This window comes from Paroedura picta, chromosome 16 (assembly GCF_049243985.1).
Source record: "Paroedura picta isolate Pp20150507F chromosome 16, Ppicta_v3.0, whole genome shotgun sequence".
NCBI classification, from domain to species: domain Eukaryota; kingdom Metazoa; phylum Chordata; class Lepidosauria; order Squamata; family Gekkonidae; genus Paroedura; species Paroedura picta.
Window position 1 is genome coordinate 12,321,132 of NC_135384.1, and position 27,087 is coordinate 12,348,218.

Below are 27,087 nucleotides of genomic sequence, written 5' to 3' on the forward strand. Positions count from 1 at the left end.
TAAAATTAAAAAATGCACTAGCATGATGCGCTAATTATCTATTCAGATTGGTTACCAAAAGAACCCAGAAAAAAACAATACCGCAGAGGGAAAAGACTTCAGCAACACTTGAATGTTAAGTGGGGTGACTCTGGGGAGCAAGTTGCCAAAAACAGAACATAAATTAAGCCCTGTCTTAATTCACTCAGCCTTTTGGATTATGACTTGACAGATACTAGCAGAGTTAATTGGAGGAAGCCATGCCTGGAATGGCTTGGTCATTTAGATATAAGACTTTAAACAACTGAAGAAGAAAGTGAACAAGATCTTCTTTGTCACAGATCTAACATAACTTCATTTGCCAGCTTTTTCACAGCCAAGTCAAGAAGGAAGGAATGATACTTGATGACAAAGCTTCAGCAGAAATGGAGACAGGGAACCGAAGCTGAAAAGATGTGAAGAAGCAACAGAACTTCAAGGTATTCAATAATGTTTGGTCCTGAAAAAAGAGTGTGTGATTGCTGAATGATTGTAGCACGGTTTCAGATCTTCTACAGTGGGGGCATCTGAGAGGATTATTGGATGTGGGAAACTAGACTGAACTAGAAGAAGAAGAAGAAGAGCTGGTTCTTATATGCCGCTTTTCCCTACCCGAAGGAGGCTCAAAGTGGCTTACAGTCGCCTTCCCATTCCTCTCCCCACAACAGACACCCTGTGGGGTGGGTGAGGCTGAGAGAGCCCTGATATCACTGCTTGGTCAGAACAGTTTTATCAGTGCCGTGGCGAGCCCAAGGTCACCCAGCTGGTTGCATGTGGGGGAGTGCAGAATCGAACCTGGCATGCCAGATTAGAAGTCCGCACTCCTAACCACTACACCAAACTGGCTCTCTAAAATTATGAAGACAAAGGCAGCTTGGTGGTTAGGAGCGATGGCTTCTAAATCTGGTGAATTATGATTGATTCCCCACTCCTCATCCACAGAGCCAGCTGGAGGACCGTGGGCTAGACACAGCCCTGATAGTGCGGCTTTCACAAAGTAGACTTCTTCTTCTTCTTCTTCTTCTTCTTCTTCTTCTTCTTCTTCTTCTTCTTCTTCTTCTTCTTCTTCTTCTTCTTCTTCATCTTAGAACTAGGGCAGTTTAGGATAGCATGATTAAAGTCATGCTTTTTGGGTGGCCTTGAATACCTGCTATCATTTGAGGTGAAATTGATCTTGTGAACCCTCTAAGAAGGGAAAGCAACATTCATAGACATCAGCCAGGTAAAGTTCAAGTAAGTCTCAGGCACCCAAAACAGGCCCCTAACAATGCAGCCCAAAGATTCTTTAGGGCTGTATTTGGAGAGAATTTCTATGCACAATATGTCTAAGTATAACGCTCCTCTGAAAAAAGTAAAAAGGAGGATCCCATTAGCCACTTTCCCTTGTCCAGTCAGGAAAATATGCCTACAAGGGAGGTGATTCCCAAGAGATTAATCAGTCTGTGTGTGTTTGTGGGGATGGCACTGTCTTTGTAATAAGAACTTGTAAATTTGGAATTGGATAAGGCATCAGGAAACTGTCTACAATCCTTTCTGATGTATGCACAAGTTGAATAGGAAACCCTCTCTGATATTTGGTACTGTAGCACTTCATGTTTCTAGACTGTGGATATTGAAGTTCAAGATATTAAGGTCTGGGCAAATTAATATGAACTGTCAGATTAGGATAGTAAGCTTCATGTTGATCATCCATGCAGATTAGTCATATGTAAACCATGACAGTGTTGGCTATCAGGCTTAAATGGTGAAACCAGGGATCCTAAATAACCATTGGCTTGTATTTTTTTACAGTTGAATCTGAAGAACACTGCCCTGCAAACAGAGGATATAATGTGCGCCTTCAGCAATTCCATGCTGGATTGTCTCATGGATGGAGATGGTGAAACCAGAAAGCCAGGCAAATTGTTAATTGTCATTACTAGAATACAATGAATTCTCTAATATTTCTCTAATTTCTCTCCAGGAAGACTGTAGCTGGATATTGTTGCCATAATGCCCAACCTGACCTCCCCATATGAATTTCTGCTCCTGGAATTTTCAGACATCCGGGAACTACAGATCTTGCATTTCTTTGTATTCTTAGCGATCTACTTGACTGCAGTGACTGGCAATCTTCTCATCATCATTGCTGTAGCCCTTGATCATCACTTGCACAGCCCCATGTACTTTTTTCTCATGAACCTGGCAATTCTAGATCTTGGCATGATTTCTGTCACAATACCTAAAGCGATGGTCAATTCCCTCCTGGACAGCAGGTCCATTTCTTTTCCTGCCTGTGTGGCTCAGGTTTTCTTCCTTGTCTTCCTTGGAGGGGCAGATTTGGCCATCTTAACCATAATGGCCCATGATCGGTATGTCGCTATCTGCAATCCATTGCAATATGAGACCATTATGCACAGTGGAGCCTGCATTCAGATGGCAGCCAGTGCATGGATTGCAGGCTTACCCTATGGCATATTACACAGTGGAGGAACTTTTGCCATCACCTTTTGCTCCAATAGGATCCATCAATTCTTTTGTGAAATTCCAAATATACTAAAACTCTCATGTTCAGATTTATATCTAATTGAAGTTGGATTCCTCATATTGAGTTTTACCATAAGTGGAGGATGCTTTATCTTCATCATCATAACCTATATGCAGATTTTTTCAACACTACTCCGAATGCCTTCTGTGCAGGGTCGGAAAAAAGCCCTCTCCACTTGCATTCCCCACCTCACTGTGATGTTTCTGCTGGTTTTCACTGGAATGTTTGCTTACTTAAGGCCTCCCAGTAACACATCATCTGATCTCAATATCCTTTTTGCCATCATATATGCTATTTTGCCTCCGTTGCTGAATCCCTTCATCTATAGCATGAGAAACAAAGACCTCAAGACTGCATTGTTAAAGCTCACTGATTTTGGACATTTCCCCCAAAGCATCCCTACAGCAGAAGAGGCCTCCTCTGGTCTATAGGACCTATTTCACCCAGCTCCTACTCCTGGAGAGGCCTTTCTCTCTCAGAGAGAGAAATCTGCCTCCACTAACTAATCTTTGTGTAGAATTTCATATTGGGAAGGTCTGGACCAGGGGTCATCAAACTGCGGTCCTCCAGATGTCAATGGACTACAATTCCCATGAGCCCCTGCCAGCGAATTCATGGGAATTGTAGTCCATGGACATCTGGAGGACCGCAGTTTGACTACCCCTGGTCTGGACTGTGAGCTCTCCTTCCCAGATTTAAGGTCTTGCCTCTGTGTCTCCCACTGAGAGCCTAATTATCATGGCCAATGAAAATGGTGATGTATGAAGAAAATTTGAGAGAGCTTAGATGTATGAGGAAGGTTGTGAGACCTTAGTCTGTTTAGCCTGGAGAGAAGACAACTAAGAGTTGATATGATAGCCATCTTCAAGTACTTGAAGGGCTCTCATAGAGAAGATGGAGCAGAGTTGTTTTCTGTTGCCCAAGAGGGTCATACCAAAACCAATGGAATTAAATTAGTTCAAAAGAATTTTCAGCTAAACATTCCTGACAGTTAGAGTGGTTCCTCAGTTGAACAGGCTTCCTTCTTTGGAAGTTTTTAAGCAGAGGCTAGATGGCCATCTGACAGAAATGCTGATTCTGCGAATTTAGGCAGATTGTAAGTGGCTGGGCAGAAGGGATTGTGTCCATGCTTGGCTCTTGTGGGTATTTTTTGTATAATTTCTATGTTTGTTCTTTTTCCTTATGTGATTAATAGCTGTAAATTCATTGTAAAAATAAGGAATAAATACCTAATGCCTTTTACTTGGGAAGGAGATGTACAATGCTTTGGTTCACCTGGACAACATGACATTATGCTTGCTCACTGCTTCTCTTTGCCCCATTTTGATTTCTGTCATAGTATATCTTAAACAGCTGGTGCATTTATTATATTGGACCACTTGTTCAGGTTTTTGTTTTCTTCTTTTTTCCATGATACAACTTTATGCCCCCCCCCCAAGAATCATGGGATTGTTATTGTCATGAACCCCGATTCATGCCATCCTGGGCTCCGTTTGCGGCTGCATTTTTTCACACTTCTCTGTTCTCCCCGGCTGGCTCTGACCAAGGCCGTAAAGCAATAAACCTGTCCGCTGGGATCCTTACTCCCTTCCTTTCCCAGCGGGAGAGGCTCCATGCGAATGTATCAATCTTACTGTAAGTGTCCTTGCGGAGACAACTCAAAGTCTCAACAAAGTGTTAACCGCTTGATAAGATTCCGGGCCATCTGGCGGCTTGGGAACTGACTCTCTTCTGTTACCTTTCTGCTCTCCCGCCGAAATACCTTCGGCCCCCCTCCCCTATTTGGTGGGCCCTATAACTACCCCACTTGTTTCCCTTATGCTTTGTTATTATCAAGATCTTTGCTTAGGAAGATCTTGGCATGCTTTAGTGTTCTGTGGACTTAGCCTAATAAAGCTACTTTTGAAATTTGCAACCGACTGTTGGATTTCGAATGCGCTTTCACCTGGGACTCCACGGGCTGGGCTCAGCCTGATTCCTGACAGTTATGTTGCTATCTGCAATCCTTTGCAATGTATGTACATTATGTATAAAGGACTGTGCATAATGTTAGGTGGTAGTAGGTGCATGGATTAGTGGTATACTTTTTGCCATATTATAATTGTGTTGCCATTTTTTTTCCAGTCACCTTCTCCAGTACGGTCAATCTGTTCTTATATAAAACCCTGGAGTTAGTAAACTACCTTGCTCTGAAATATATCTAGTTACCTGAGTGTGTAAGTAATACATATCAGAGCAGGAGGGTTCCTATTAATGTGGGACTTCAGAGGAGAAAGGATTTGATTACATTTGACAAGAAGTTGAGGACATCAGTGTAAGAATGAACAAACCTTTCATTCACACAATTACTGTTCTTTGAATGCAGGTTCCTTTTTACATAAATGTCTCATGCTATAAAGGATTACAAAGCCCTGGGGATCCACACTGTTCCCCACTGGGAGAGCAGATCCCCTTGCCTACTGAAGTCCACCACTAAGGGAAGTGACCTACATGGGGTGCAAACCTCAGTTGGTTGTGTCCAGGGCTGCCTGGCAATGAGCCCCTGGCCGCACCGCAGGGTCAGCCGTGATTGTTTACATGCCACCTCATAGGGAGGCCCCAAACCCCAGGGAGTCTGATCACACCTAGGACTGTCTGCCAACAGGCTCCATCTCATGCAAACCCACAGCTGTGATGAACTATTAACTGTGAAACATCCACCTAAACTCTGTACAAGGCTGTTTACACATCAATGATGGGTGGGTGGGAAGCTGCTCACATCGCATCCCTGGCAAAAAGACCAGGACCCAAGCATGTGTCATCTTTATAGGTGTTGCAGGTCCTGCCCTGCCCTTTGCGACCCTGTTTGCTGTGAATACATAACACGCACCACAAACAAGCCTCTGAGGCGGTCACGTCCACCTCCAGCCAGCCCTCCACGGTGTCAACATATGGCTACTGTGAGTCTCGGCCGCATTTGTGAGGGCGTAGACTGGCAGACAGTCCAGATGCTCCCCAATGGATCCATGATATAATTACGATCTTGATCAAATTTCTTAGCAGCACTTCCTGTCTGTTGTTGCTATAAAGCCCCATTTTGGAAATGACAGAAAGTAAAATGAAGAAAAGCAGGCAGGTTTTTAGTTTGGATTTATTACTAAGTATCCATATTTGTCTTTGGGGCCTATCCATCAAGTCAGGCAATCTTACAATTAGGTCTTGTGATCGGTCCTTAAGTATAAGCTGCAATCCAGCCATAAAAAGCCATGCAATCTAATCAGTGTTATTCATGTAAAGGATGGATCTGACAATTAAGATGCGAAGAGAAGAGGAATGGCATGTGCTTCAGAGTTTCATGCCAGACTTTTGTTAGCTAATGGAACTGTTTCCTGAAGAAGGGCTTTCACATATACCTTGCTGGGTCCCTGCCTGAACACATCACTGCAGAGTTTCTTTACCAAAGTCTGAGTAGGAGGGGAAAAGACAAGGGTTATACATCTTGGAAAAATTATAATAAAGAAGGAAGAAAGACTTCAACAATGGCATCCCTTAGCAGTTTAGTGAGATGAACTTCTGGGAGAAAGTTGCCAAGGTCAAAACAGCAATTAAGTTGTGTCTCATTGGTGCAACTTTTTAATTTGACATGATTTCTTCATCCATTGGGCCACTGCCAGATCAAGGCTGGAGAATGAATACTCAGTGACACAAGTACAGCAGAAACTGAGGCAGGGAACCTAAGAAAAAAGGGGTGGAAGAAGAAATAAGATTCCAAGGCATTCAATTTAGTAATGGCTGACATTGGAAAATCAGTTTGTCAGTATAGAATGTAGAAGAAGAAGAAGAGTTGGTTCTTATATGCCGCTTTTCCCTACCTGAAGGAGGCTCAAAGTGGCTTACAGTCGCCTTCCCATTCCTCTCCCCACAACAGACACCCTGTGGGGTGGGTGAGGCTGAGAGAGCCCTGATATTACTGCCCGGTCAGAACAGTTTTATCAGTGCCATGGCGAGCCCAAGGTCACCCAGCTGGTTGCATGTGGGGGAGCGCAGAATCGAACCTGGCATGCCAGATTAGAAGTCTGCGCTCCTAACCACTACACCAAACTGGCTCTCTATGTGTATGCCTCACAGCAGCAAAGATATTTCTTCCAGGCTTTTATAACCTTTCACCTTGTATTGCTGTATGACTATATTCATAAAGGCTTTGATCTTTGATTTATAACCTTTTAATATGATATCTGGGAGTGTTTCATGGAAATGAAATCCTTTTTACAACCCATGCCATGCAGCCAGATGTCCACCCCCCATGGAATCAAGTTAATGCCGTTAGTTTGATACTGGGCTTCTAACAGCTAAGAGATGCTCAAGTGGCAAATTATGAGTTCTCTGTGGTCTCCACAAGCTTCCTAAGCTTATTGGCCACCTTTCTCATTGCCATGTTGACCATGGTAGGGCACTTGGCCACACATGAATAGTGCCATTCTAGCCTGCTTGACCAGATGAAGATTGTGGTTGGGGAAAAGCTTTCAAGATTTCAGCAACAATTGGCAATTAAGTGAAGTGAACTCCTGGGAGCAAGATGCTAAGAACAGAACATAAATTAAGCTCTGTCTTACACAGGCTTTTAGATTATGATTTGTCAGAAACTAGCAGAGTACATTGTAGGAAGCCCTCCATGGAAGAATTTAAACAACTGAAGGAGAAATGGGACCAAATCTTCTCTCATTGATCACAGGCCTTAATTTTATTTACCCATTGGTTCATATCCACATCGAGATTGAGGAAAGTATACTTGTTTACAGAACATCAGCAGAAATGGAGACTGGGAACCTGAGATGAAAAGGTATGGAGAATAAATGCTACTTCAAGGTTGCTTTGGCTCCTGAAATCATGGTGGTAGACTTCATGGTGGTGCTATATGCGTTTGTCTGTTGAGACCACAAGCCCATGAATACATGAATTCAGGTGAGTAGCTGTGTTGGGCTGAAGAAATTAAAAAGTTTGAGTCCAATAGGACCTTGAAGGCCAACAAAGTTGGATTTCATGTGCATGCACACTTTGACTTTCAGAAATAAAAAGAGGCAAGGAGCAATCAAAACACACACATCTATTTAGAATGAAATGGGTAGCCTAAAGAAGAGTGATGAGACAGAGCATATTCAAAACTTCATAGCTGAATAGCAAAGTATACCCTAAAGGAGTCGATGCTGCTGACAATAGAGGTTAAAAAGGAATATAAAATATACTTTTGGATTAGAAGGGATGGGGTGTTATATAGCATGATTTTCTTTAAAGGTTATAGGTAAGAGGTGATCTTTGGGGAAGGCAGAGTCTGCGGTTGGCTCTCAAGGATGCCTGAATCTTGCTGGGTTAAAGAGCCCTTTTAATATATGTGGGTCTAAGAACCACTAGATGGGGAAACTGAATCTAGGAAAGATTTTAATTTGGGTAGAACTACCAGTGGGGCACCTGAGAGATCTTACTGGGTCTATTGAATCAGATTGAATTAAAATCATGTAGATAAAGGACTAGAGTGACTGGTGGTGACATGATTAAAGTCCTGTTTCTCTGGACAACTCAGGATGCTTGCGTTCATTTGGGGGATGAAATTTATTGCATGAAAGCTCTAAGAGGGGTATGTAGCATTCATAGACATCAGTCAGGTAGAGTTAATTATCAGGCATCGGAGACAGGCCCTTAAAAATGGGCCCCCAAGACTCTCTAGTGCTCATTGGCCTATAATTTCCATATATAGTATAGCTACTCTTAACTCTTTACTGAAAAGGTACAATAAAAAAACTGGGACCATAGTGGCCTGTTTCCCTTGTCCGGTCTGTCAGGAATAAAGGAGTCCAACAGAGGGGACTTCTAAAGAACTCATCACCTTGTGTGTGTTTGGTGAATGCAGCTTTCACAGAAATTAGCTTGGTAGAGCTAATATATATATGTAATTTATTAAACTTAAATTTATTCTCAGGCTCTTTAGGATGGTATTGGCATATAGTTTTCATGTAATTTATGGCCACATTAGACTCTCTAATGAAACAGTACTCCAAAAAAGGAGGCCCCGTGGCCAGTTTCCTGGTCCAATCAGTCAGCAATATAGTACAAGGGAGAGGACTTCCAAGGAACTCACCACCCTGTATGTGTGTTTGGGAGGGGTAGAGCCTGTGAAAGAAAAGCCTTTACATGTGAAACTGGATGAGGGGTCTACTGTCTACTGTCCCTTCCTATGCATGCACAAATTAGATATGAGCCCCTCTATGAGGCTTTGTAGGAGCCTCTTGTGGCGCAGAGTGGTAAGGCAGCCATCTGAAAGCTTTGCGCATGAGGCTGGGAGTTCGATCCCAACAGCCGGCTCAAGGTTGACTCAGCCTTCCATCCTTCCGAGGTCGGTAAAATGAGTACCCAGCTTGCTGGGGGGTAAACGGTCATGACTGGGGAAGGCACTGGCAAACCACCCCGTATTGAGTCTGCCATGAAAACGCTAGAGGGCGTCACCCCAAGGGTCAGACATGACTCAGTGCTTGCACAGGGGATACCTTTACCTTTACCTTTTATGAGGCTTTGTGTAGCTCCAGGTCAAGTTACCATAGTCTATGGACACAGAGATTTAGAAGCTTAGGTCTGAGCAAACTAACACATGGAGGGTAGGATTGAGGACAGCCAGTGAGATATTGATCATCCATGCAGATTGGCCCTGTGCAAAATATCCCATACTTTCCATATTCAAGCATAGGGTTAGCTTCAAGGCTTAGATGGTCAAACAAAGACTCTTAAATAACCCTCCATTTCTATTAATGCTTTAACCATGCAATCAGAGCAAGAAAAGCACCATTAAATAGTCCAAAGGTGGGTTCTTTGGAGACCTGTTGAGGATTGTTCTCTAAAATGTTTCTTCTACTCGGCCCTACAGGAAACCTGCAGCTGGATATTGAGAGCAAAATGCCCAACCTTACCTCCACATTGGAATTTCTGCTCCTGGAATTATCAGACATCCGAAAACTTCAACTCTTATTTTTCTTCGTATTCTTAGTAGTATTGGTGACTGCAGTAACTGGCAATCTTCTCATCATTGTTGTAGTAATGTTCGATCATCACCTGCATACCCCCATGTACTTCTTCCTAATGAACTTGGCTGTTCTGGACCTTGGCATAATTTTTGTCATGGTACCGAAAGCTATGGCTAATTCCCTCCTGAACACCCAGTCGATTTCTTACTCAGGATGTGTGGCTCAAGTGTTTTTCTATTTCTACTTTGGTGGGTCAGAGTTTGCCATCCTAACCATAATGGCCCATGATCGGTATGTTGCTATCTGCAGTCCATTGCAATATGAGTCCATAATGCACAGAGGAGCCTGCATTCAGATGACAGCCAGTGTATGGTTCGTTGGCACCCTTTATGCCACTTTACACACCACTTGTACTTTTGCCATCACCTTTTGCTCCAATAGGATCGATCAGTTCTTTTGTGAAGTTCCACAGATACTGAAACTCTCCTGTTCAGATTTATATCTCATTGAAGTTGGACTTCTTATATTGACTATTGTCATATGTGGAGGATGTCTTATCTTCATCATCATAACCTACATGCATATTTTTGCAACCCTACTCCGAATGCCTTCTGTGCGGGGTCGGAAGAAAGCCCTCTCCACTTGCATCCCCCACCTCACTGTGGTGTCTCTGCTTTTTTGCACTGGAACGTTTGCTTACTTAAGGCCCCCTGCAAACATATCATCTGATCTCAATATCCTTTTTGCCATCATGTATGCTATAGTACCACCACTGCTGAATCCCTTCATCTATAGTATAAGAAACAAAGACATCAAGACTGCATTGTTAAAGCTCTTTGTTTTGGGGCATTTCCCCCAAATCAGCTCTATCTAAATTCGTCTAGAAAAATAATGTTGAATTATCTTTTCCAATGATTTTCATTATTTGTTTTGTTATTTGAGGTGTATACAACATAACAGAAATGAAACATTAAAAAAAATTCAGTGGTGCACAGACAGAATATGGACAGTTAGAAGACTTTTTGTGCTTGGTCTTCATTCCAAATGCTCATATGGTCAGATATGTTATGAAGCATGAATGAAGAAGAAAAAGAAGAAGAGTTGGTTCTTATATGCCACTTTTCCCTACCCGAAGGAGGCTCAAAGCGGCTTACAGTCACCTTCCCTTTCCTCTCCCCACAACAGACACCCTGTGAGGTGGTGAGGCTGAGAGAGCCCTGATATCACTGCTCGGTCAGAACAGTTTTATCAGTGCCGTGGCACACTCCTAACCACTACACCAAATTAATACCTGTACATTTATTTTAAAAATAAATAAAAACACAAAGAATAAATATCTATTTTTATTTTATTTTACTGGTTGGGAGGCATGACATGTCCAATGCTTTGATACATCACAGCGTTTTGGCTTACTAATTCTCTATCTGGATTTCTGCCATCTTTAACCGCCACTGCGGAGCGGAATAAATAAAAGAGTAAACCCTAAGGGGGAGGAGAAAGTGTGGGCTGTGTCCGGGATAAAAAGTCAGAGGGCCCAATCAGGAGCCGTGAAGCAGCTCCTGATTGGGTCCTCCAAGTGTCACTCCAGGGCCAAGGAGACATCAAGGTAGAAAAGCGACTGGTAAAAGAACTACTTTGGGATGTGAGGACTTACATGTTGGTATTTGGTATTTGTCTTCTTTAGGTTGCAAAGGATCCAAGGGATCCTGACTCAGATGTCCCTTGGCTATAATAGGTGTTCATTTTTCTCCTATGGCTCTGGTCTTATGTGATGTACGTAGACACAGACATGCTATATTAAATATCAAATTATTGTTATTACAAATGTGGAAGAAGTATTACACCCAATCAGAAAGTGTTTCAGCCGCAGATCGCAATTAAGGGAGATGAACTCTTGGGAGTACATCGCCAAGAAGAAAATATAAATGGATACCGTTTTTCTTTACACAGCCTTTTTAGTTTTTGTTACACAGAAATTTGGAATGGAGATTTAAAGAAGCCCAGCAACCTGAGATGAGATAAGGAATTACTTAGATTAAAGGATGTATGTATCTTAGCAGCTAGAGACAAAATTGGAGCTGTCATTAGCAAGTTTCTCATATGTTCTCTCATTATATCATGAGTTTGTATCGCTGATGTCTTTTGTTCTGTATTGCAGCTTCCAGAGTTCTATTCTATCCTGAATTGTATGAGAACCAGTTTGGTGTAGTGGTTAGGAGTGCAGACTTCTAATCTGGCAAGCCAGGTTTGATTCTGCACTCCCCCACATGCAGCCAGCTGGGTGACCTTGAGCTCGCCACGGCACTGATAAAACTGTTCTGACCGAGCAGTAATATCAGGGCTCTCTCAGCCTCACCCACCCCACTGGGTGTCTGTTGTGGGGAGAGGAATGGGAAGATGAATGTAAGCCGCTTTGAGACTCCTTTGGGTAGGGAAAAGTGGCATATAAGAACCAACACTTCTTCTTCTTCTTCTTCTTAATTCATGCTTCATATCATATCTGACCATATGAGCATTTGGAATGAAGACCAAATTGCAAATCCAGCTACAATCCTAGGATGAAAATGACTACTCCTTGGAAAGCCGCCATCTCTAGGGTATTTAATCATGTATATTAGTGAACTATCAATAAGTGTGTATGCTTGTACAGAATCATTGCAGAAAAGTTACAGTGACTCCTTCCCATCATCTGTATTCTTTGACTTTTTTATTCGAAAACGTTGCATTGAGCACAAATTTTGGTTAAAAATAATTTATAGGTAAAGGTAAAGGTAAAGGTATCCCCTGTGCAAGCACCGAGTCATGTCTGACCCTTGGGGTGACGCCCTCCAGCGTTTTCATGGCAGACTCAATGCGGGGTGGTTTGCCTTATAGCAGAACCTTTATGTATAGAATAAGAATGTGGATTGATGCTCAGGGAAGTATCCATCACCCAGGTTTCCATGCATTGATGCACAATGCCAATGCATGCAGAAGCTGCAGATACCTAAAGTCACTTTGTGAATCTTGATATAGTAATCAAGTAGGAAGATTCTATAAACATGGAACTTGCATAAGCTTAGGTCACTGCAATTAATTACGCGAAGGTTGTGTTTGAGGACAGCAGTTAAGAGATCTTTTGCCCTGTGCATTTTGTCCTAGTTTCTTTTCATGCAGTTCCATGCTGGACTGTCTCATAGGCTGAAATGGTGAAACTAGAAAGCCAGGCTAATTGTTAACTGACATTACAGGAATACAGTAGTTTCTCTAATATGTTCTACAGACAGACTGCAGCTGGATATTGAGGGCATAATGCCCAACCTTACCTCCCCATCTGAATTTCTGCTGCTGGAGTTTTCAGACATCCAAGAACTACAGATCTTGCATTTCTTTGTACTCTTAGCAGTATACTTGACAGCAGTGACCAGCAATCTTCTCATCATCATTGCTGTAGCCTTTGATCATCACCTGCACACCCCCATGTACTTTTTTCTCATGAACCTGGCACTTATGGATCTTGGTGTGTTTTCTGTCACCCTACCCAAAGTGATGGCCAATGCCCTCCTGAACACTCGGTCAATTTCTTACTCAGGATGTGTGGCTCAAGTATTTTTCTACTTCTTCTTTGGAGGGTCAGAGTTTGCCATTCTTACAGTAATGGCCCATGATCGGTATGTCGCTATCTGCAGTCCATTGCAATATGAGTCCATAATGCACAGAGGAGCCTGCATTCAGATGGCAGCCAGTGCATGGATTGCTGGCACCCTTTTTGCCATTTTACACACCAGTGGCACTTTTGCCATCACCTTTTGCTCCAATAGGATTGATCAGTTCTTTTGTGAAGTTCCACAGATACTGAAACTCTCCTGTTCAGATTTATATCTCATTGAAGTTGGACTTCTTATATTGACTATTGTCATATGTGGAGGATGCTTTATTTTCATCGTCATAACCTACATGCATATTTTTGCAACACTACTCTGAATGCCTTCTGTGCAGGGTCGGAAAAAAGCCCTCTCCACTTGCATCCCCCACCTCACCGTGGTGTCTCTGCTTTTTTGCACTGGAACGTTTGCTTACTTAAGGCCCCCCAGCAACATATCATCTGATCTCAATATCATTTTTGCCATCATGTATGCTATAGTACCACCACTGCTGAATCCCTTCATCTATAGCATAAGAAACAAAGACATCAAGACGGCATTGGTAAAGCTCTTTGTTTTGGGGCACTTCCCGCAAATCAGCTCTATCTAAATTTGTCTAGAAAAATAATGTTGAATTATCTTTCCCAATGATTTTCATCATTTGTTTTGTTATTTGAGGTGTATAGGACATAATAGAAATGAAACATTAAAAAAAAATTCAGTGGCGCACAGACAGAATATGGACAGTTAGAAGACTTTTTGTGCTTTCCCCTTCTTCCAGTACTCAGCTGTGAAAACTGAAAATGTGATGTTTGGAGTTTGGGTTCCCACTTAGAACAAATGATTTCAAGCAGATAACTGCATTTAGGAAGACTGTGAGTTCACCCTCCATCTATAATCCCATAAGTTTTTCTAGTTTTATTAGAAGGCATTTTCTAATAAATTCAAGACATTAATTCTGTCTATGTCAGAGATCACTATTCCACCATTTAAAATTCTTTGTTCCTATATCCCTGTGTTTTGCTAATTTTCCATTCCTCTAGACTAGTACGAAACTGGGTGGGCCACTCGTGTTGTAAATATCACAAATTATTGTGCTATTTCATTGTAAACACAGAAGATAAAAGGAAATCACGAGGCATAATGATACAGTAGTCTTCTCTATGTTTATAAGTGAAAAGGTTATAACATAAAGTCTAAATGGTCAAACATAAAGAGTCAACAAAACGGGATCCTAGGTTAAGTGACCCGCTTTCTGTTTTATCTTCATCAGTGGTTGCTCTTCCAATATACTGTCATAGTAGTAGTTGTAGTATCACATTGGCAAAATGCTCATAATCATCTGGAGATTTCATAAAGTGCACTTTATGAAATCCCCAGATGATTATGAGCATTTTGCCAATGTGATACTACAACTACTACTATGATAGTAGTTCAGTAGTTCATAGTAGTTCATAATCATCTGGGGATGAGATCAAATCATTGATAAGAGCACTCCCTTCTAAAAAAAAATCACCTGGTGAGGATTTGATCCCCTCTTAATGTTATAAAGCTTTCAGTGAATGGTGGGTGCCAGTTCTTGCTAGACTTTTCACACAAATCAATGATACTGGCAAACTTCCCCAAGGATGGACCTCCAGCATCATAGTCCCTATTTTCAAAAAAGGTGATAGGTTTGATCCGCAGAACTATCGACCAATTAGCTTGCTGCCTGTAGCTTCTAAATTATATGGCAGCTTTCTGAGGAAGAAATTGGAGAACTGGGTGGAAGACAACAATATCTTGAGCTCACGATAGTTGGGTTTTAAGAAAGGGCATTCCACAATCGAACATTGTCAAACACTCTATCACTTGGCTGCTACTGCTATGAAGGGTCCAACAAAGGCACTATTTGTGGCCTTTGTTGACCTTGCTGCAGCCTTTGATTCATTGGACAGGAACATACTTTGGCAGAAAGTCCTGAATCTCCAGCTGGATCCACGTTTAGTGTATCTAATGAGACAACTCCACCAAAACACCACGGTTAAGATCAAGGTAGGGAATGCAGGTGCTCTAACTGAGGAAATCCCTGTTAATAAGGGAGTAAAACAGGGATGTGTGATGGCCCCTCTGCAGTTCAACCTATATATTAATGATGCGGTAGGAAAGATGGAGGGCACCACTTTATGGCACCCAGTATATGCCAGACCAAGATTTCCATCCTCCTGTATGCTGATTATATGGTGCTGATATCACTGACTAGAATAGGACTAAAAAGACTTTTGGACAACCTAGGCTTATACTGCAAAGATCAGTGCCTGTCCATAAATTATCTTAAAACCAAGGTGATGGTCTTCAGGAAACGCTCCCAAAATTTTTCCTGGAGTATCCTGGGTACACGGATAGAACAGTGCAGCTCCTACAAATACCTGGGTGTAACATTTAGCTAAACATTAACATGGAAGGCACACTTGTCCAGTTTGAGAGTGGCTACCCTGAGAAGTATGGGGGCCATTGTCAAATTCTTTTTCTCAAAAGGAGGCTGCTTGGTTGACCCTGCTATTAAACTATTTGGCAACAAAGTAATATCTTCCATACTATATGGTGTGGAGATTTGGGGCTGGAATGAGCAAGTGATTAACAACCTAGAAGAAATCCAGAACATCTTTATAAGAAGGATTTTAGCTCTTCCTAAAGGATCTCCAGTGGCTCTTGTTGTCAAGCGTTGCAAGAACTCACAACAAGCTTCTTTATTGAAGAAAGCGTTTATTGAGAAGTTACTCCATACACCTAAGCTAAAGAAGTCAAATCTGCCTGAGGACAGATTTGCCTCCCCTTATCAATACAGTTCTCCCGCCTAAAACTTGAAAGTTCCCAGGGGAGGGGGAAAGGAGGCACCAGGTGCCATAAACCATAGTGTTACGACTCACACGTCCTTGGTCGTCTCCGGACAAGATAAGATGTTATGGTTACAAAAGGCAGACCCAGCCGGGAGGTTCAAAAGACAAATAATTCACAGCTCCCTGTGATAACAGGATGCAGCAACATAGTTTCAGTTTCAAGCATGCAAGCATAATATATGGCCTGGGGCCCCAAGAACAAAGCAGAGAAAAGACAAGGTAAACAAAGATGGAGAAACTTATGCTAACTCATGGCAGGGTTCAGCAACAATCCTGACACTTGTGAGGGCTGAACTGGGACTACCATCCATAAAAGCACGGGTTAAACTAATCACCATGAAAAACCGGCTGAAATGTACACAAAAGAATTCTGAAGTCGTCAGCAGTCAAAACCTAGAGCTCACTTCCATTACTGATAGAATCCGTCTAGAGTACATAAATAGTATTATCTTACACTACTCTATCCCAGACAATCTAATCAGGCCTGGAAATTCTACTGAGCTCCGGAAATGGATCTATCAAATGGATGCAGTTCTAGATGTTGATATAATTGCTCGGTCCAGAGCTGTCCCTCTTTTTAAACATTTCAAGAGAATTCACTGCAGATCTTCATATCTGGAGAGTCTGCCATCCTTAACAAGATGGCATTTACTCATTTAAGGTTCCAATCCTTACCCATAGCAGTGCGTAGTGGTCGGTTCTCCCATCACCCCCTATCTGAATGCATCTGCAAATGTGATAGGGGAGTGATAGAGGACCTCACATACTATGTAATGGACTGCCCCCCCCCCCTCTATGATGAACCAAGAGGGAAGTTTATTAAAAGAATACTCCGTACCACCTCAGGCCTCTCAAAAACTGAGTATATGATGTTTTTATTGTCTGATATCGATGCCTACGTTACCAACAGAGTTGCACTGTTTGCTCTCGCAACCAGGAAAATCAGGTCCAAATTATTCAATTAGGATTAAAACCCTAATCGCTATGGTTCCTTTTATCTGTGTAACTTTTTCTTACTTTTATTACTCCCTGTGATTTTATCAGTTTGATGTCTTAATTTTAACTGACTTTTGTCAGTCAGTTCTTCTGCGAAGTTCCACAGATTCTCAAACTCTCTTGTTCTGACATGTATCTAGTTGAAGTTGGTATTATTGTGTTTAGTGCTTTCCTGGCACTTGGATGCTTCATCTTCATCATTGTCTCCTACGTGCAGATATTTTCAACAGTGCTGAGAATCCCTTCAGTTCATGGTCAGAAAAAGGCCCTCTCCACTTGCCTTCCTCACCTCACTGTGGTGTCTTTCCTTGTATTTAGTGGCACGTTTGCTCATGTGAGGCCTCACAGTCAATCTTCAATTGACCAGAATATTTGTTTTGCAATGATTTATGCTGTTCTCCCTCCCTTGCTCAATCCAATCATCTATGGCATGAGAAATAAAGAAATTAAGAGTGCATTGTTGAAGCTCTCTGATCTGGGAAATTTTCCAAAAGTAATTGCAAATGGAGCTTTTTGACAAAAGTGGGGTTGAATAATTTTCTGCAGATAACTTATTTTAATGTGTGCATCACTTATTGTGCATTCATCTGAACCTATTGTATTTCATGCTGATCAGATCCTAGCTTGTATTTTTGGACACTCATATTTCAATCAGATATGAATCTGTAATCTATAATCTAGTTTCTATTGCTGTACAGTGCCAATGTTGTCAGTTTAGGATCTTGGAGGCCTGAGTTCAAATCCCTACTCTTCTATAAAGCACTCTGCACGTCCATGAACTAATCATACTCTTTCTGCTGATCCTACCTCGCAGGCCATGAGTTTATTGTCTAGGTAGCCATTTTTCAGTGGGTATAGGCTGTACCCGACTCAGACCACTAGATCAAATCCTCAAGACTCAGGAGAGGCTTAAGGCATAGTATCCTTTAATGGAGAGACTCACTAGGCACTACAGCAAACACACAGCAACGTTGAATACAAGAATGTTGACAGAGACAAGGGACACAGGGGGCTGATGCCTTATATAGGTTCAGGGAGCAGGGGAGAAAATATGGCAGGAGAGTGGGTTCACATAGGATGGGCCTTTGATCTAGGAGGTGCGGAAAGTTATAGCAGTCGGACATCCTTTCCCAGGGCAGCTGTTGTTGAGCCTCTGCCTTGCAATCCAAGGATGCCTCCTCAGGGAAAGTAATAAGGGGAGTCACAACAGGGGAGGGGAAGCTATGTACAGGCAGGCCATAAAATTCTAGCAACAAAGCACCAGCTACCAAGGTTTAAGAACACAAAAGAAAAACAAAAAAGGGGTGGGAATAGAAAGGTGAGAAGTGAAACCAACTTTCCAGGACTGACCTGGTGGTGATCCTGACAAATATAGCTGTTCAAGATCACTGGAACCCATTCCAAACACTGTAAATTAGACTTGCCTCACCATAGAAATATAGATTTGTGACATACAACAATAAAATGTACAGCAATCAATATAACATTCAACACGTAGTTGTATCACTCCGATTTCACAGTTGGCTATCTGAAGTTTCTGTTCTATGGCTTGGCACAGCTATCTGTGAGATGGTGGTGGTAGTAGGAGGGGTCTCTGGGCTTAGATGGGTGGGATTGTTTCATTGGCGTCATCTGAAAGCCTGATGGAAGAGCTCCGTTTTGCAGGCCCTGCAAAACAGTTTTGGTTCTGACAGGGCCTTGATCTCTTTGCAAATTGAACCTATGATTATTTAGTTTTTGAAGGTTTGCTTTTGCCGCGCAATAAATCGGTGCATTATAATTATACATGTTGACTATTATTTAATCAGTGAATCAGCCAGCAATATTGGCAATGTTATTATTGTTTTTATGGGGTTTTAATGGGGATTTGTGATATTGTTACCCGCCACGAGCCGCAAGGGAGTGGCGGGCTATAAATCTAATAATAATAATAATAATAATAATAATAATAATAATAATAATAATAATAATAATAATAATAATAATAATAATAATAATAATAATAATAATAATCAGGATAACAAATTGGACCCAGAAGTCGGTTAGTAGAAGATGCTGGTTCTTTGCCACATTCTTCCCTTGACCAGTCCCTTCTGTTGGAAAATGTGTACAACTCATAGTCATGGCCTTTATGTACCACAGCCCTTGTATCTTAAACCCCAGCAAGCAAAAATCCTTGGCGTGCACCAAGATAAGGCAAAAGGCAGACTGTATTTGAGATTTGACCTTGAGTGATCTTGGGCCACAGACCCTTCCCAGCCCCACTGCATGATGGAACAAGATATATTTAAATGAGTAAAATTCAGGATGTTATCATTAACTGAGGTTCCTTTTGGATATAACAAGTGATGGATGAATCTGAACTCATACAGAATCTTCTTGGAGACAAACCCCGGAAAGGTGACCTGGAGTTTGAGGAATGTTGAAAGGATCTGCAATATCACCTTTTTTGCATTCATTATTTGTTGTGGTTATGACCTCAGGCTTCTCTCTAACTGATCTGAGATTCTTGGCAACTGTAGCAATCTGTGGCCTTTGTATAAATAGGTAAACCAAATATAAAGCCATCTCTAAGATAGGTGGAAGTGACCCCCAAGGGAATGACATTTGGCAGAGGATGAAGGACAAGTGGGCTGAATGGTCAAGTCCCAACCATTGGCTGAGTGCTCATCATTTGCCTGAGCTGCCATAGGAAGAGGCACCATTGGACCCCCCTCCTCACTGCAAGCAGCATCGTTGGAGGAGAGCCTCTTTCTCCTAAAGGAATCCAGAACATTGGTAGTCCAGACACAACTGGCCAGTATGGTCAAATTTACAACAGGCCAATTGTCAGCATCCTTGATTCAACTCCCAACACACCCTGCATGCCAGGTGTCACCATGAGGCCCATTTAGCCAGTCTGGATGAATCAGCTTACCCTTTTATGCTGGGCCCACCAACAACAACCATGTCTTATCATGTAACAAGCCCCATTGGGCATTCTTGTGAAAGGTATCAGCCTACTCCAATGCGGCTGATTCTATGGTCTGCATCCTGGCCTTAAGCATGTTACAACCATGTAAGTGCAATCCCCTCTTAGGAGTGGCCTAGTGAGCTGGATGGGTGGTCTAGTGCATTTATCCCAAAATGGCCCTACTATTAGCACAGTTCATCATTGGTGATTCTGGAAAGGGAGGCATGCTTAAATCCCACATGCTTGTAGCCACACTTCACCCTAGGTGCCCTTGTGGCATATTCCTCATTGCTGGACCCATCCAACAATGGTCATCTTGACATCACTGGCTCCCCCAGCCATGTGGGATTGCAGCCTGTCCTGATGGGTGAGTCAGAAACCCCAGCTTCTGTGCACAGGCCTAATCAAGCTTGGTGTAGTGGTTAGGAGTGCAGATTTCTAATTTGCTGAGCTGGGTTTGAACCTGCGCTCCCCCACATGCAGCCAGGTGTGTGACCTTGGGCTTGCCACAGCACTGATAAAGCTGTTCTGACCCAGCAGTGATATCAGGGCTCTCTCAGCCTCACCCACCCCACAGGGTGTCTGTTGTGGGGAGAGGAAAGGGAAGGCGACTGTAAGCCGCTTTGAGCCTCCTTCAGGTAGAGAAAAGCAGCATATAAAAACCAACTCTTCTTCTTCTTCTCTATCAGTGAAGAAAAGCAAGACATGATGAGAATACCAAGGATAGCTTGGAACCACTGGATCTGTGCAGGCTTCGGCAACTATCATGGGAGACTCAAAGAACATCAATAAAAATGTTCTTTTAGAGTTTTTTTCACTTCAGATTAAAATTTTTTAAAAAAACTAAAACTGTTGCAAGGTCTTTCTTTGGGGAATGTGGTGGCAAAATGAAACAGCTCTGTGATAAACAGAGATTTTGCTTAATTATATTTGTTATTACATCATGCACAGTCCTGGTGTTCTAATTATATCGGTTTGTTGAAATAATTAGAAAAAATAATAAAGCAGAACTCTTGACTGCAAGACTTCAGCAACACTTGACTGTTGAGTGGGTTGAACTCTGGGGAGCAAGATACCAAGAACAAAACATAAATTCAGCCTTTTAAAACTTACTCAGCCATTATGATTTGACAGAAACTAGCAGAGCACATTAAGGAAGCTATCTATGGAACAATGTGGGCCAGTGGATGGAGCTGAAGGAGAAATGGAGCTAGACCTTCTCTCATGGGTGACAGATCTTAATTAATGCCATTTACTCACTGGCCCACATTCACATCAAGAATGGAATAATAATAGATGATGAGAGAACTTCAGCAGAAATGGAGACAGGGAATCTAAACTGAAAGGTATGGAGCAGAGAGAGAACTCTAAGGTATTCACTAAGATTTGGGTACTGGACAATCATCACTTGAGTGTTGTATTACGCTATCTAGAAGCGTTTCATTGATCACAATTGTTTAAAAAATTTAAATCACATCAGAGTGTTCTAGGAATTGCTCCTGGAGCCATGGTGCTAGACTTTCTAAATACTAACATAGACTCACATGTCTTTTTTCTATACCAGACAACTATGAATACATGTATTCAAGTAGGTAGCTTTTTCTGCTTGAAGAAATAAAAGAATGTTTGAGTCTAGTGTTGGGTATAAGTTTTCAGATGCATGAACACTTTGTCTTCCAGAAATGGAAAGAAAGCAAAGGACTTTCAAAACGTACACATTTATTTACAATTTAATGGGCAGCTTAAAGGAAAGTGGAGATGCAGAGCATATTCAAAACTTCAAAGACAGTTAGGAAAGAATACCCTAAAGGAATGTATGTTTCTGTTTAAAGAGGTAAAAAAGAATATAAAATATACTTTTTTTGGGGGGGGGTGTTACATGGTGTGTATTTCTTTAATAATTGTGGGTGAGAGGTGGTCATTGGAGAAGACAGGTTCTGCGTGAAGTTCTCCAGGATGCCTGAATCTGAACTGCTGAGCAAAAGAGCTCTTTTAATATTCTTGGGCCTCAGGACCATCAGAAATGGAATTCAGAACTTGGGGGAAAAATCTATTTTGGAGTAGAACAACCAGGGAGGCTGCTAAGAGGCTTTCTGTGTATGCAGAATTGAACTGATTTAAAATTAAGAAGACAAAGGACTAGGGTGCCTGGTGGTAACATGGGCAATGTTTTGCTTCTCTGGCTGGTCCAGTATTCCTGCTTGCTATTTTTTAATTTTAAAAAATTAAAGTTAAATTTATTCTCAGGCAACCAAGACTTAACAATAGGGCCCAAAGGCTCTCTAGAGCTGTATTGGCATATAGCTTCCATGTAACCTATGGCCAAATATGACTCTGGAGTAGAAACAGTACTCCAAAAAATAAGAACCCAATGGCCAGTTTCCTGGTCCACTTAGTCAGCAGTATAGGCCTTCAAGCGAGAGGACTTCCAAGGAACTCACCACCCTGTATGTGTTTTTGGGAGAGGTACAGCCTATGAAACAACAGCCTTTACATGTGGAATTGGATAAGGCATTAGGACACTGTCTACTGTCCCTTCCTACACATGCACAATTTAGATATGAGTCCCTCTATGAGGTTTTGTATAGCCCCAGATAATGTATCCAGTCTATGGTCAGGGATGTTATAGAAGCTTCGGTCTGAGAAAACAAACATATAGAGGGTAGGATTGGAGACAGCCACTTCTTCAGTTTGGCCATGTTCATACGATACCATTTTTTGCTTATTCCATACTAGGTTATATGGTTCAGCAAGGAATCTTAAACTACCATTTGGTTATATTAAAAAAAAACATTGAATAATTCAGAATAGGATTCTGTGGTCACCAGTTGAGTATTAGTCTCTAAAAACTTTCCTTCACTCTGCCCAACAGGTAACCCGCAACTGGATACTGAGAGCAAAATGCTCAATCTAACCTCCACATCTGAACTCTTGCTCCTGGAATTTTCAGATATCCGAGAACTCCAGATAATACATTTCTTTGTATTCTTAGCAGTATACTTGACTGCACTGACTGGTAATCTTCTCATCGTCATTGCTGTGGTGCTCGATCACCATCTGCACACCCCCATGTACTTCTTCCTAATGAACCTGGCTGTTCTGGACCTTGGTACTGTTTCTGTCATGGTTCCTAAAGCTATGGCCAATTCCCTCCTGAACACCCGATCCATTTCTTACTCAGGATGTGTGGCTCAAGTATTTTTCTACTTTTTCCTTGGAGGGGCAGATTTTGCCATTCTCACAGTAATGGCCCATGATCGGTATGTCGCTATCTGCAGTCCATTGCTATACGAGACTATAATGCACAGAGGAGCCTGCATTCAGATGGCAGCCATTGTATGGTTCGTTGGTGCCTTTTATGCCACTTTACACACCACTTGCACTTTTGCCATCACCTTTTGCTCCAATAGGATCGATCAGTTCTTTTGTGAAGTTCCACAGATACTGAAACTCTCCTGTTCAGATTTATATCTCATTGAAATTGGACTCCTGATATTGACTTTTATCATAAGTGGAGGATGCTTTATTTTTATCATCATAACCTACATGCAGATTTTTTCAGCTCTACTTCGAAAGCCTTCTGTGCAGGGTCGGAAAAAAGCCCTCTCCACTTGCATCCCTCATCTCACTGTGGTATCTCTGTATATTTTAACTGGAATGTTTGCTTACCTAAGGCCTACTGATAATTCGTCAGCTGATCTCAATATCCTTTTTGCAGTGATCTATGCTATATTACCCCCATTGCTGAATCCCTTCATCTATAGCATGAGAAACAAAGACCTGAAGAATGCATTGTTAAAGCTCACTGATTTTAGATATTGTCCCTAAGTTAAGGGGATGTAATTTCTTCCCTTTCCTTTTCTTCAGCAGTCACAGAACCCTGGAAGTGTTAATTTACATTGGGAATATATTCTCCTACCATTGGAAGGAAATGCTGTATGTAGCAGGAAAAAAAAGCCTATTCCTTGATCTAGCCCTATATGTTTCTTCTTGTGTGTGTTCTATGAAGAGATTCTAGACATTCTATGCTACAATTCTAGATTGAGCATATTGAGAAGCATTGTTTCAAGATCCAGATAATGCAAATGTGACTAGAATTAAGTGTAAAATATATGACTGAGTCCATTTCCAACGTTTCTCCACTACACCACACTGAATCACTGTATTTCCCTTTACATGATAATGTTATCCATTCAATCATGTCCGACCCCATGCATCCCTGTCTCTAATTGCTTCTTTTAATTGGCTCATGGTCAAGCCAGTGATCCTCTGCCGACCACATTTCCTTTTGCTGCTGACCATGCTGAAAATTAATGATTTTTCAAGTAAATTTGATCAAATGATCTGTCCAAAGTAAGTGAGCTTTAGCCATAATATCTTGCCTTCTATTGACATAGTTGGATTGCTCCTCTCTAAAACTTTCTTGTTGGTAACTTTGGCTGTTCATGGTATTCGCAGCATTTGTCTCCAGTACATAACAGAGGATTTGAAAGAAAAAAAAAACACTCTCTATAGTTATATTTTATTTGTTTCACCCCCTTATTGAGTCTCTGGTGGCTGGTGAGATTTTGATGGATCCAGCCACTCCAGATTGTGACCCATCTTCATGCCTGTTGTGGCATTCTCAGGCTTCAGTATCTTCCCTTATGCTTATGTCTGGAGTACAAAATGCAGATGTTTTTGGACATTTGTAATCCCGGCACCTAGGAGACTGGAGAGGGCAGCACAATCAAAGGATCCCTCCAATGCCACCCCATGAATAAACACAGTTACTCTCAACTTTTGAAATAAAACATCCAGGATTTTATTGTTGACAGCTGTAAAAAATCTTAGAACACCATGAGATTACCGGATTCTGGCACTGACCATCTGATATGCCTGTTGATGTACCCTTGCCCACCCCAGCCCACTTGCCCATGGAATGTCAGTTTGTCAAATTCCACCAGTACAATCACCACGAAATGGTCCCCACTGATGTAGCACAGGCAAGACTCCCTCATGTCTTCCTGGCCTGTCCATCAGCTGCCTCAACTATGGCCTCCATTCAGTCATGGCTGCTCTTTGAAACACATGGAGTCTAAATCTGTTGGCATTACTGGTGTACTCCTTGAGATTTTTTTATATGTGCCTAATAGATATTCTTTTATGGTTTTAAGTATTTAATGATAAACTGTTTATTTTTTCTACATTTGTCCTCATAAGGAGACCACATAGGCCGAGGAGTGTATGCACCAGCCATGTTAGAGTATTCTATGTCACTCACCTGCATAGGTCAGGTGGTCCAGAGGAGAGTCTCATCCTATTTACCTTCAACCTGATGAGCTGGGAAGCTGTTGCCAGGTCAACAAAGCCATGGGCTTCATTGAAGTAGAAAATGTTGGCCTTGTGCCCCTGTATGTTTCTGGGGGATCAAGCCCTGATTCCATAAGTGAACTAAGTTGTAGAGGACCCAGTCATCCCAGTGAACTTTGTAGAATAGGCCAAGTCTTCCCAGAGAACTTTGTATTAGAGGACCCAACCTCCACCAGGGTTCTGGATCCCCATCCCTTGTGGAAGCCAAGGAGGCCACAGCTACTAAGAAATATGAGCAAAAGGTAGAAGGGTCAACTGAGGAATATTCCTTGCATTATGATATACTCCAAAGTTGTCAGAACTCATTGGAAATGGTCAGTGGTTGGCCTTTGTTGCTATTCTTTGTAACCTCTTTTCCTGAAGGTGATACTAAGTATCAGCTATGTTGTTATAAATGCCAGCCATTTGCTGGGGTGAAAATGCTATCTGATTGGACAAATGCATGTGGGCAGGCTTGCATATCAAGCACATCACCCTCTCTGATCTTATAATTTTCTTATCCCCCACCACTGCTTGGTTATTGCACCAGAATCTGAACCTCCTTTTCTCTAACAGCTTCCTCCAGAGAACTGCTATCAAATGGATGGGGAACAATTATAAAATGGCCAGGTCCCATTGGATACTCACTGTGGCATTTCTGCACAGGCCTAATCTATCAGTGATGAAAAGCAAGACATGATGAGAATACCAAGGCTAGCTTGGAACCACTGGATCTGCGCAGGTTTCGGCAACCATCTTGGGAAATTCAAAGAACATCAATAAAAATGTTCTTTTAGAGTTTTTTTCATTTCAGCTTAAAATATTTAAAAACCCTAAAAGTGTTGCAAGGTCTTTCTTTTGGGTGTGGCACAATGGTGGCCAAATGAAGTCGCTCTAATACTGTGATAAACAGAGATTTTGCTTAATTATATTTGTTATTACGTCATGCACAGTCCTGGTGTTCTAATTATTTAGGTGAGTTAAAATAATTAGAAAAAAATAACAAAGCAGAGGTCTTGACTGCAAGACTTCATCAACACTTGACTGCTGAGTCGGGGGAACTCTGGGGAGCCAGATGCCAAGAACAAAACATAAATTCAGCATTTCCTTACGCACTCAGCCATTATGATTTGACAGAAACTAGCAGAGCATATTACAGGAAGCTGTCTATGGAATTATGTGGGCTAGTAGATGGAGAAATGGAACTAGAGCTTCTCTCATGGGAGGCAGATCTTAATTAATGCCATTTACCCATTGGCCCACATCCAAGAATGGAAAAATAATACTTGATGAGAGAACTTCAGCAGAAATGGAGACATGGAATCCAAACTGAAAAGGTATGGAGAAGAGACAGAACTCTAAGGTATTCACTAAGATTTCGGTACTGGACAATCAACCCTTGAGTGTAGAATGATTTCAGCACAGGTTCAAAGGTTCTCCTTTCAGTCTCCTACAATGTTGTATTACACTATATAGAAATATTTCTTTGATCACAATTGTTTAAAAATTAAAATTACATGAAAGTGTTCTAGGAGTTGCTCCTGGAGCCATGGTGCCAGACTTTCCATATACTAAAATAGACTCACATGTATTTTTCTATACCATAACACTATGAATACATGTATCCAAGTAGGTAGCTTTTTCTATTTAAAGAAATAAAAGGATGTTTGAGTCTAGCGGCACCTTTAAGATCATCCAACTTTAATTTGAGGTATAAGTTTTCAGATGCATGAACACTTTGTCTTCCAGAAATGAAAAGAAAGCAAAGGAC

General features: G+C 41.7%; 4 protein-coding genes across 4 annotated transcripts; all 4 read left to right on the plus strand.

Annotated features, from left to right (window-relative positions):
- The first annotated feature begins 327 nt into the window (after nucleotides 1-327).
- LOC143825250 (olfactory receptor 14I1-like) lies at nucleotides 328-2,976 on the plus strand. The gene is made up of 2 exons (XM_077313273.1): nucleotides 328-458; nucleotides 1,810-2,976. The coding sequence occupies exon 2, from the start codon at nucleotides 2,011-2,013 to the stop codon at nucleotides 2,974-2,976; it is 966 nt and encodes a 321-aa protein (XP_077169388.1). The 5' UTR covers nucleotides 328-458; nucleotides 1,810-2,010.
- Nucleotides 2,977-9,466: 6,490 nt separating this feature from the next.
- Nucleotides 9,467-10,408, plus strand: LOC143825251 (olfactory receptor 14A16-like). The gene has a single exon (XM_077313275.1). The coding sequence runs from the start codon at nucleotides 9,467-9,469 to the stop codon at nucleotides 10,406-10,408; it is 942 nt and encodes a 313-aa protein (XP_077169390.1).
- A 2,417-nt stretch (nucleotides 10,409-12,825) lies between these two features.
- Nucleotides 12,826-13,497, plus strand: LOC143826541 (olfactory receptor 14A16-like). The gene has a single exon (XM_077315374.1). The coding sequence runs from the start codon at nucleotides 12,826-12,828 to the stop codon at nucleotides 13,495-13,497; it is 672 nt and encodes a 223-aa protein (XP_077171489.1).
- Nucleotides 13,498-22,886: 9,389 nt separating this feature from the next.
- LOC143825252 (olfactory receptor 14A16-like) lies at nucleotides 22,887-23,813 on the plus strand. Its single transcript, XM_077313276.1, has one exon. It carries the CDS (start codon nucleotides 22,887-22,889, stop codon nucleotides 23,811-23,813), a length of 927 nt encoding a protein of 308 aa, XP_077169391.1.
- The last annotated feature ends 3,274 nt before the right edge of the window (nucleotides 23,814-27,087 follow it).

What these genes read in the sequence shown, in the direction of transcription:
- LOC143825252 (XM_077313276.1), top strand. Translation starts at nt 22,887, where the DNA reads ATGCTCAATCTAACCTCCACATCTGAACTCTTGCTCCTGGAATTTTCA.
- LOC143825250 (XM_077313273.1), top strand. Translation starts at nt 2,011, where the DNA reads ATGCCCAACCTGACCTCCCCATATGAATTTCTGCTCCTGGAATTTTCA.
- LOC143825251 (XM_077313275.1), top strand. Translation starts at nt 9,467, where the DNA reads ATGCCCAACCTTACCTCCACATTGGAATTTCTGCTCCTGGAATTATCA.
- LOC143826541 (XM_077315374.1), top strand. Translation starts at nt 12,826, where the DNA reads ATGCCCAACCTTACCTCCCCATCTGAATTTCTGCTGCTGGAGTTTTCA.